Source organism: Anolis sagrei, chromosome 1 (genome assembly GCF_037176765.1).
Source record: "Anolis sagrei isolate rAnoSag1 chromosome 1, rAnoSag1.mat, whole genome shotgun sequence".
NCBI classification, from domain to species: domain Eukaryota; kingdom Metazoa; phylum Chordata; class Lepidosauria; order Squamata; family Dactyloidae; genus Anolis; species Anolis sagrei.
This window is the reverse complement of record NC_090021.1, coordinates 292,447,422-292,458,862: the sequence shown is the minus strand read 5'-3', so window position 1 is coordinate 292,458,862 and position 11,441 is coordinate 292,447,422. Positions and strand designations below refer to the sequence as shown.

Here is an 11,441-nt window from a genome sequence, read left to right as displayed (position 1 = left end):
AATTTTAGGCCACTTCTTTTCAGTTCATCTCAAAGATGCTACAAGATCCCTTTGCATAATAAAATATCAATGTTCGCTTTGTAACGCAACCACAAAATGAGGAAAAAGGAAAAAAAATGGAACTGTCTGTGTCTAGACTTTTTTGGGACAGAGTTCTTTACTCTATTATTTTTGAGTCTATGTTTTGTTGTGTTACTAAGTGGGAGGCACTTTCAGGCTCCCTTTAGGCGTCCTGAGCAATTGCCTGGTTTTTAAAAAATCCGCAGTGTAAATAATACATTTGAAAATTCTTAAAAAGACACGGTATATTTTTTACTTCCTCTTTTGATGATTAGCCTCGCCGGTGTGACTGCGGGTAAAGGTCACGTAGCAAACGTGCAGGCGTTGGTGAAGTCACGTCCCATGACGCTGGCCGTTGGGGGCCTCAGGGGTCCTGAGAATTCGAAAAGGAGACACGAGCCAATCAGAGGAGAGCTCTGAGGAGGCGCGGTGGTTTTGAGTTGATATGAGGCGACGGGCGGCGAGGAAGGAAGGTGGCAGCAGCAGCTGAGATGGAAGCGGTGGAAGGCCGCGGGAGGGAGCTGGCCCAGCTGGCGGTGCAGCAGCAGCTCCGAGCCGCCTACGGGATCAAGACGAAGAAAGGGAAGCCCCTGCGGTCGGCAGTCGGTGGCGTGGCGAAGGTGAGTGGAGAGAGGCCCGGCTTCTTCTGCGGCCCTGCGACAAAGGCAGGCCAGGCAAGCTGATTGACTTGAATGGCACCTAGAATCATAGAATCCTAGAGTTGGAAGCGACCTCGTGGGCCACCCAGTCCAACCCCCTGCCAAGAAGAAGGAATATTGCATTCAAATCACCCCTGACAGATGGCCATCCAGCCTCTGTTTAAAAGCTTCCAAAGAAGGCGCCTCCACCACACTCGGGGGCAGAGAGTTCCACTGCTGAACAGCTCTCACAGTCAGGAAGTTCTTCCTCATGTTCAGATGGAATCTCCTTTCTTGTAGTTTGAAGCCATTGTTCCGCGTCCTAGTCTCCAGGGAAGCAGAAAACAAGCTTGCTCCCTCCTCCCTGTGGCTTCCTCTCACATATTTATACATGGCTATCATATCTCCTCTCAGCCTTCTCTTCTTCAGGCTAAACATGCCCAGCTCTTTAAGCCGCTCCTCATAGGGCTTGTTCTCCAGACCCTTGATCATTTTAGTCGCCTTCCTCAGGACACATTCCAGCTTGTCAATATCTCTCTTCAATTGTGGTGCCCAGAATTGGACACAATATTCCAGCTGTGGGAATCCTCGCACTGCCATGGAAACTCACTAGGTGGGTTTGTGAGGAGCACTGTCTCAGCTTCAGAGGAAGGCAAAGGTAATCCCTGCCCACCTGAACAAAAGCGAAACAAAGAAAAAACCCAAACTGATAACAAAGTTAGGATTCTGTAAGTCAGAAATGACAAGGCACTCAGCAATAAGAGAAACACATCTGAAATAATTGATTTCAGGTAATCACTTGAGTATTATGTACCTGTGTGTATACCTACATCACTATTATTTCCTGAGAGACCCAGCATGTTGCAGTGCTTGTAGTTCTGGTTCCCAGTGAAATTAGATCGACCCCTCTCCCTCCTATCCTTTAGAAAACATGTCAAAATCTGGCTATGTAACCAAGTGTTTGGAGAGTAGCACAGGGCTATATATAGCAACGAAGTAAATGGCAATGTGATTGGAATGGCTTCTGAATTGTGATTTTTAGTCTGTGTGTAATCTTTTAACAGCTTTTTAATGTATTTGTATATTAGTATATATTGTATATTGATTGTTTTCTGTTAATGTGGCATTGAATTATTGCCAATTTGAAAGCTGCTCTGAGACCCCTTCAGGGTTTAGATAGAGTGGAGTAAAATTTTAATAAATAAAATAGTATTGAACTATAACGCTGGAGACTAGGGTCTGAATCCCTGCTCAGCCATGGAGACTCTCTGGGTGACCTTAGGCAGGTCACACTCTTGGTCCCAGAGGAAAGTACAGAACTTGCCAAGAAGACCCCATGAAAGGTTTGTCTTAGGGTTGCTCTTTGTAGTAATTCTTTGGGTAATCCCTTATTTTTGAGCTTGCTGTCTTTAGAGAGTTGTCTCCATACTGTTTTTATTGGAGTCTTGTGACTAAGAGATTTCAAAGTCTTGTGACTGGGTTCAATCCATTTTGAGTGAATTGTTAACTACTCTAACTCCCTAGAGAAATCAGGGCCGCCCGCCACTCTTTTATCATTTAGGAAAGGAGTGAAAACTGTTACGTTTGAACAGGCCTTCCAGGGAAATTAAAATTGTAAATTATAGATGGATCATAGGTCAGTGATTCTTAACCTGTAGGTTCCCAGATATTTTGGCCTTCAACTCCCAGAAATCCTAAAAGCTGGTAAACTGGCTGGGATTTCTGGGATTTGTAGGCCAAAACACCTGGGGAGCCACAGGTTGAGAACCACTGCTCTAGATCTAAGAGTCTGGATCTAGAGCAGTGGTTGCTCCCAATTGAGCTAATTAATGATTTTAAATATGTATGTCATATTTGTAAATAGGGTTTTATTTCTGACAGTTTTAGATAATCAGGTTGCTATATTAATTTTTACTTTGTATGTTCTTATTGTATTGTTAGCTGCTTTGAGTACCGGTTTAGTGCATAAACTGAATAAAATTAGGAAGTTACCTTATACTGAGATAGGACACTGAGCTGTTGTCTACTCCATTGGTCCCAAATATTTTCATCACTGTAGTACTGCTAGTGAGTCTATGGCTCAATGGGTAAAGCCCACTGTAAACTTTCCTGACAGGGAAAAATCTACCCAGAGTTTCCCAGCTATATCTCAAAAGCTGAACCTAATAAGATTTGCTATTTAGTAAGCATAGAAATGATTGCGCTAGAAAAGTGTGCCATCTTTTTCCTTTTTTGTCCCTCAGACTCTCAGAGATTTTCTGGAAAGAAAACTTATGGACTCAGTGAGGGCTCTGCTGGTTCAGACGGTTTTGGAAATTGAACGCTGCATGTGTGAATTAGCTTACGTTGAACCAGACTCTTTTTGTGAATAGCAGCAGTTTGAAGAACAGTGTTGTAACATGTGTCTGAGAGAATTGTGATCAGATAAGAATGTTATCTGCAGTTCTTGGGTTGAGAAACACTGCCAAATAAATCTTATGATGCAAACTGTTGGCTACAAATTATGCCCCATAAAAAAACAGGTTTCCCCAAGGAACTATTGTTATGGGGAACAAGTTAATTTGGAGGCTTATGTGAAATATTTATTGAAAATTCAGTTCCTCTAGGTTTAAATATTTTCTATATATACTTTATCCCCCCCCCCCCCCCAAAGATATAACCGTTTTAGTCTGCATTGGCATACAAAGGAAGCTTGTAGCATTTTTGACACTAACTAGAAGAAAGACGTTTGTAGCAGTAACTTTTATAGATTCCGTCTAGTGCATCTGATGAAACCGTTATCTCAAAGTTTCTTTGATATTCTCTTACATTTTTATGAGCACTGTACAATCTTGATATATTTAGTCAGGGAAGCATAGGGCAGAATAGTAATCTAATAAATGAACATATATGAATTTACTTAACAAATACAGTGATTTAAGATTTCTGATCACAAGTGTCATTAAACATTCCCAGTTTAAGGAATTATTATGTAGGTTTTAAGGTATAGTGTTCAAGCAGATGTTATATACCTAACCCAGAGCATGTAGCTTGCAAACTAATGAAACCCATGAAAAAAGAATGTTAAATTACATTAAAGAGGTTTATTTTAAAAGAGTATATACCCATAATTTCACTCAGATTTTATTTCGTTGCCATTTACTTAGCAAAATGTATATTATTAAGTGTTTAATTTAAATGCTTGTGTCTTTTTGTTCTTAGGGCAAAATCTTTGGAATACCTCTTCATGAACTACCTCAGCAGAATGTTCCTGAATATGGAAATATACCATGGTAGGTAAAGTCTGTACCTTTGATTAAGGACATGCATTTTATTTAGGCACCAATATGGAGTAAACCAGTTCTATTCAAAATTGTGTTCCCTGAACAAAAAGAAAAAAGCAATAATTTGTTATCAATTTTCTTTGTAATTAATGGGGACAAGTATGCCAGTTCCTGTCACAATGGAAGATATGAACTGCATGTCCTATATAACTTAAGACGCACTCCAGTTAAGTACACATTCGTATAGTCCATGACTGAGATGTGGAAATTGAAGATCTTCATTTTTAGTAGTATTATCTAATGGAGCAAACATCAGACACCATGCCCTGAAGTTTATTAGTCCAATTGGAGTAGACTGATTGAGTCAGTGAGATTTGCCTGCATGTTGATTCATCATTCAACCATTTAGTCCAGTGGTTCTCAACCTGGGGATCCCCAGGTGTTTTGGCTTACAACTCCCATAAATCCCAGAGTGTCTCAACATCTACAGAGTGTCTCAATGTCTCCATACAAATTAACAAACTCATATTATAATTAATATTTTATATTTTTATATATTTCAGATATACAAGATGTAGAAAATATTTCATAAAATATGAAATATAATTTTTTTTTGTAGCATTGTGGGATCTGCAAAAACATCCCAGGGGCCAAACATTTTTCACCCATTGTTTACAATGTGGAGATCATGTTGACTCAATAAAATGTCACAAAATTCATAAGAAAAGTTTATGCAGACTTGAATTGTTCCTGGCAAAAATTCTTATTCTTAATCCTTCCCTTCCTCACAGTTTTTTGGTTGAGGTCTGTAAATACTTGGAAGAGCACATTCACACTGAGGGGCTCTTCAGAAAATCTGGATCAGTGGTGCGCATGAAAACATTAAAGGTATAGTACAACGTTCTCTCTAGGTCTCTGTTATTTTTTTGCATCTTTGATGTGCTCCCAAATGTATCTGGATAAATATAGAGACTACCATTGTACACAACGTTTGTATACAAACAGAATAAAATTAATTGATATGTCAAAATATATCCTGGTATATATGCTTCTGAATATACCATATTAACAAATACAATCCTTTAAAAGTCTACATTTTGTTCCTTGATATATTACTTCTAGTATCTATTCCATTCAGCATAGTTTTGGCTGGATGACAATATTTCTTCTTTTTCCTTTGCTAGAGTAAACTGGATCAAGGTGAAAGCAGCCTGTCTACTGCACAGCCCTGTGATGTTGCAGGGCTCCTGAAGCAGTTCTTCAGAGAGTTGCCTGAGCCCATCCTTCCTACTAACCTGCAAGATGCTCTTATCAAAGCTCAGCAACTCAACAGTGAGGAGAGGATTTCTGCTACACTGCTGCTCTCTTGTCTTATAAATGACAAAACAATTGATACTCTCAGATATATTTTCAAGTTTCTCAAAAACGTCTCTCTAAGGTAAATGGAAGTGCAAGGCATGCTTTGTTTATGATTGCGTATTTTCGGTATGTTTGGAAGAGAACCTCAGTAATTGTGAGATTGGCATAATAGGTACAAATATTCTGGAAAATGTTGAAATTTTCTAATATCTTAGTTGAATTGGGATCTGATTTACTATATTTAAATTAAACTTTAGAAAGAGAACTTTTATAGAAGCAAAAGTACATTATCATATATGTTTTATAAATGCAATATGATTTCCTATCCATGGGGGAAACTTTCCTGACCATGGAAAGTGAAAACTGGATGATAGTGAACCCTATTGAACTGAATTATTTTTGCCAGATTACCTCTCAAGGAATTTTCTGGTTGAATGTATTATAAATCTGTATGTATTGTTTCACCCATTTCTATTTCCTTCACTCATGCTCCTCACTTGCCATTTTTCTCCCTCATTTCCATTGATTTTCCATTAGAGTTTAAAATATCGCCTTTCCTGGACCCATGCTAAAAACAGCATCAGTTCAGCATTTACACCAATCTCTTTCAAAACAGCAACCATCTCACATGACTCAGAGGTACTGAGAATGTGAGGGAAAGGCATCTCTAATTGAATGCTCTCACAGTCCTGATGGCGTGCCTTTGCTTTTGAAGGGGATTTACTCTTTGTGTTTTTGTTTTTTTTTATCAAAGATGGCAAAATGTCTTGAGAACAAAATCTTGTGGTAAGGTAGTTGCAAAATAATTAAAAAGCAGATGCAGAAGTATTCAGCATGTGGACAAATGCTCTACAAATGTAGGGCAGATCAGCACTCTAATTAATGGAAATTGTAGTAGTAGCCGTCTAAAATTACTGATTTACACTTGCATTAACAAGTGATACTATCTATTATATTTCGGGGTTTTTTTTTCCAGGTCTGAAGAGAACAAAATGGATAGTAGCAACCTGGCAGTAATTTTTGCTCCAAATCTCTTGCAATCAAGTGAACTTGATAAGATGACTGCTCATGCAGAAAAGAAACTTCGTTTACAGTCTGCAGTTCTTCAGACATTAATTGATCAGGCAGACAAAATAGGTAATACAGGAATATTTAGTAACCTGAACTTGGGAAATTTTATTTTTGTTGTTGTGTGCTCCCAACTCACTTTCAATTTATGACAACCCTATTTTGTGGGGTTTTCTCAGGTTAAGAGGGAATTATTTACCCAAAGTCACCTCGTGGATTTCATGATTGAGCAGAAATCTAAACCTGATTTCCACAGTTATCTAATGCTCAGTTATCTAATGCTCACACTGCTTTTAAGTTATTGTCTAAAATGGTTCTCTAATTTCAGGGCTTTTACCAAAACTTATCCTGGAAAAGATACCTGCTATGCTTGGTATTGATGATCCTAGCTCAACTCCTTCACTCCAAGACTATGGAGAAAGTGAAATTCAAACTCCTGGTGAACGCCTGAGAAAGAGAAGGCAAAGCATAGGAGGTAAGTTCAGTGGCTGTTCACGACCAAAATTTTGTTTTTGTTTTTAAAACCATATAGAAAAGAGAAAGAAACTGTACAATAGCAAAGAAAAAGCTAATAAAATATCTGCTTTCATTTAAAATTATGGGTTGGGTAACTTTAATAGCTGTTTAGTATGTGAGTTTGGGTGGCAAGCTGCTTATGCTTGATTTTTAACCCTTTGGAGAGAACACACAAGTATTCTTTAGGTACACTATAACTCCTTATCCTCAGATTTTGTATTCGTGGATTCAACCCCCCTCCCCCCTTTGAAGTGTTTGTGGGCCTCTCAAGCATACTATAGAATAACACTGGAAGATCTAGAGAGACCCATAAACAGAAGTGTTTCAGTTCTTGTTTAGGTCCTCCAGTTCTATCCCATGGTACAATCAAAACATAGGGTGCACCATTACCTATGGCTTCAAGTATCCATATGATGTTTTGGAATTGACATATGGAAGTTGTAGTGTATCTTAAATAGTAGATATGTAAGCATCAAGGATTAGTGTGCTTGTTCTCTACTATTTGCACACCTCAGTTGTCTTTTACTTTTAAAGGATGCTATGAAGTGAAAATCTTATGACTGGAGGCTCTCTCTGTGATTTGAAATTCTGATTTTCTAGAAAAAAAATAGATAGGTTCCTTCATATACACTTTGACAAGAAAAAATGAAAATGGCTTGCTGAAGAGTAGCAATAGTTTGTTGCCAAAGTATGCCATCCTCTGAGTGAAGGACAAACTGTAAATCAGCAATACAGAGAACCCTGTCTTATTGGATTAACCAGTCATGATATATGTCTGAATATTTAAACAAATGCTTAGATCAGCGCTGGGCTCCATTCTTTGTCATATCCAGGCCTAGAGGTTTTTCTGAAGTGTTTCTTTTTCTTCTGCGTCCAATCTCATGCATGAATGCAGTAATAAGGAAATTGGATCCTGATATATATATGTATATTCTGGCATACTAGATGACTTTTTATGCCTGGAAAATCTTATGAAAAGTTGGGGGTTATCTAGTACGCCGGGTATAAATTAATAAGTTAAAGAAAAAAATAATATCACCTTTAGTGGCGCGGCTTGAGGAGAGTGGAGAGAGGGAGGGCATGAGGAGGAGGAGTGGCAGGCCGTATTGCCATGGAGACCGGCTGGGGGTGATGGCCTGCTGGGCTTTCCCTTTCCCTCCATTCAAGGACCTCCTCTGCCCTCGCCGCTTACCTCCTCCGAGGGCTTGCCTAGGCCCAAAGAAGTGCCTCCGGACGCTGACTCCTAGCAGCGCTGGGTGACGGCGTGCCTTGGATGTGCTCCCAGAGGCATGCTGGGAGCAGTAAGAGTCGAGGAACTACTGCTCCCAGCATGCGTCCAGAGGCACTTCCTTGGGCCTAGGCAAACCCAGTGGCCTTCAGAGGAGGTAAGCAGCGAGGGCGAGGAGGTCCTTGAACGGAGAGCTGCTGGGGCATAGTCTTGGAAGAGGAGGGTAGTCTTAAACTTCAAGTATATTCCTAACTCTGTATTTTATCATCAAAAGTAGGGGGGTCGTCTTATCCCCCCCCCCCCCCGTCGCCTTGTATTCCGGAATATATGGTATATTTAAAAACATGCTTATACAGGGAGTCTTTCACATTTGCAGGTTTGACTTTTGAGGATTCAATTAATTGTGGATTTGATTAAAATGCTCGTTCTAGTCCCTCTATTAGAATTATATGAATAATAAATGTTCTCGCAAGTAATAAAGAAATAACCCAGCAAATGTCCACATATCATATGCAATGGAAAAAAGATCCTGCATGGAATATAGCAGGATCATTGAAACCCACTGTTTATTTAGCAATTTCAAAGTTTTGACAAATTCACTTTCTTCTTCATGGTCTCTGTGTCTTACATAAATGGATTTTATGCCTTAACGAGACTCCATTTGGCATTTTCTAGAATTGAGTAGCTTGGTGGCTTTCACCTACCTCCAAGTACTTATGTCTCCAGCTGCCAAGTTACAGTTACACCAAGTCATTAGACTAGCTTTATTTTCACTTTTCTCTCTCAGCAAGTCCCTTCCTAAAACTCCACTATTGTCATCATTTTCTATTTTTGAACTTTTCCTTACTCATACATACAGACACTCACACTTTTTATATTGCATTATCCATTCCCACACTCCTTGTTTCTCCAACTGCCCCTTCATTGTATAGGTTCTTCTGCACCTTATTTAAATTGTATATTACTTGTAAGAGGAACGTTTCTCTGTGATAGGAACAACAAATATCTCCTGCTTAGGAAAATAGTTGTGTAAAGCATTAGGGGATTTACATTTCAGGCTTTAAAAAACAGTGCCCAGTAATTAAAAATACAGGTAGCTGACTGTCCTACAGCAGAGATACATCTGTGTTCTGCTTTGTAACAAAACTACATGAAGACTACGCCCATGTTGGTATGGATATTGAAAGAGATCACAACTTTATCAATACTAACTAACTCCATCTGAGCCAGTGGTACCAGCAAGCATGGTGGAGTCTGTTGCTTCACAACCTACTGTTATTACTGTAGTGGGAGAATCTCAATCTGATCATCAAGCAAAATTTTGGAAAGAATGTGCTAAATCAAGCTGCAAGAGGCAAGTCCCCCCAATTGCGTAATGCTTCTACAGAGAAAAAAGATGGTCCTCTGAAGGAAAGGAAAAGTCAGAACATCCTGAGAGAAAATCTGAAGTACCAGTGATGGTTCCAAATTTGTCTCCTGATATCAGATACTCTGTTAAATACTCTTACAGTGGAAGAGTACCAATGGTTTATTTGCCAACACAACCACCATTAACATTTCCATGGCTTCTACAACTCTACATTTTCCATCAAGGTTTACGAGGCTTTGCCAAAGACACAGTTCCTTTTTTACTAAAGAAGGATCCTAGACATCCAGACTTTCTCACCAATACCATGAGGATTCCTGTTTCATATTGGTCTTGTGTGTCGTGCTTGGGAGAGAATATCCAGAATCCTACAAGTCGTGTTCATCTTCTTGAGACTGTTATCATTGCAATGACAATCTGACTTTGCCTAGGCATCCTTATCTTTGATGTCAAAGTTGGTTTTGATCTCAATCACCCTTTTGAAAATTGCTGACATCATATCATTCATCATGTCTAGACACTACAGCATCTCCTCAATATCAAGTGCAGACAACACCTCAAATTACCATTATGAAATTTACAGCACTCTCATAATATCAATGATTGTCCCTACCATCTTGAATGATACATTGCACCTACATTTGGTTTTCATAGTAACATTTTTTGTTTATTCTGTACCAGCTCCAAGCATCCTATCATGTTTTGTTTCAGCATCTATGTGTATCTTCTTTAATTGCACCAACCATTTCTACTGTTAGGAACGGAAGTTCAATCATCTGCTGTATCAACACGCCGGACAATTCAGTCAATAACAGCTTGAGTACCAACATTGACAATACTAGAAGAAAAACATAGAAAAAGAGATTTAAAGATTAGTTCTGCACATGGTGACATTAGGACAAATATTCTATGCTAAATACTGGAAAATATTGAAGATCCCATCAGAGGACAAATAGATTGGCAAATTAATAGAGATTGCACAGAGGGACAAGTTAGCCATTGAAAGATCAGCCTCTTAAAACAGTTTGCATAACTCTGGAACCTGCTCTTTGATTGATACTAAAAGAAGAGAAAGTGATGTCAGCAGGTTTTGAACAGGAATTTACTTTTTATTAAATAAATATGGTAGTTTTTTTGTTACAGATGGGAGGTTTATGTCAAATAGCACTATACTGTATTATTATTAATATTAATCTTTGCTTACTTATGACTTGCTGTACTTTATGTTATTAGATGTTTTCTATATTTTCTGTTTATGTGTTTATTTATTTAATATATTTAATAATGTTTTTTTAAAAAAAACTCACCAAGAGTGAATTCAGTGTGATCCTAATTGCACCTAACTGGACTCCTCAATCATGGTTTGATCTTAGACTTAAAAAGACTGAATCGTGCATCTTTCATCAGCACCGGATTTATTAACATGTTCTTAAGGACAGGTCCTTCATACAGATGTGGAAATGCTTCATCTGTCAGCATGGTGAATACCATCATACCATCTTCTAAAATGACAGCTATTCTTGCTGAATTTAGAAAAGAATCTACAAACAATAAAAATGGAAGCATTTCTGCTCCTTCATATCTCAATGATAGAATCAGCTTCTCCACAATCTCAACTGTTCATCACTTGTTATTTCATCTGTAAAACTATATCTAGCAGATATAGTGTTTCATCAACCAGCTATTTCTCTGAGTCTATGCCATTTTACAGTGATTCTTTGATAAAGTTTTCAAAATGGTTGGAGCACCTTTATCCTCTGATTATGCCACCAAGGTCACTGTATTCACTCAACTAGTGAGCAGATCCTTTGAACTGTGAATGAAAGTGGTGTTTGTTTTGGTTATTACTTTGGTAAGGCAAGTGAGTGACCTTGCTCGGCTTCACTCAGATGAACCATTTTTGGTGTTTCACCTGGATACAGTAATTCTTAGATCAGATATTT

At 38.6% G+C, this 11,441-nt stretch overlaps 1 protein-coding gene across 3 annotated transcripts in view; it reads left to right on the top strand.

Annotated features, from left to right (window-relative positions):
• The first annotated feature begins 457 nt into the window (after positions 1-457).
• Positions 458-11,441, top strand: part of LOC132765741 (neuroendocrine protein 7B2-like) — a 53,275-nt gene continuing 42,291 nt past the window's right edge. For 2 of the 3 annotated variants that reach the window (XM_067462859.1, XM_067462858.1), the window contains exons 1-6: positions 458-680; positions 3,900-3,970; positions 4,753-4,849; positions 5,146-5,399; positions 6,297-6,457; positions 6,717-6,863. In XM_067462859.1, coding sequence (XP_067318960.1) covers positions 552-680; positions 3,900-3,970; positions 4,753-4,849; positions 5,146-5,399; positions 6,297-6,457; positions 6,717-6,863 — 859 coding nt within the window. In that variant the 5' untranslated portion in view covers positions 458-551. The remainder of the gene's footprint in view (positions 681-3,899; positions 3,971-4,752; positions 4,850-5,145; positions 5,400-6,296; positions 6,458-6,716; positions 6,864-11,441) is intronic. The other variant, XM_060760027.2, reaches the window with a different exon arrangement.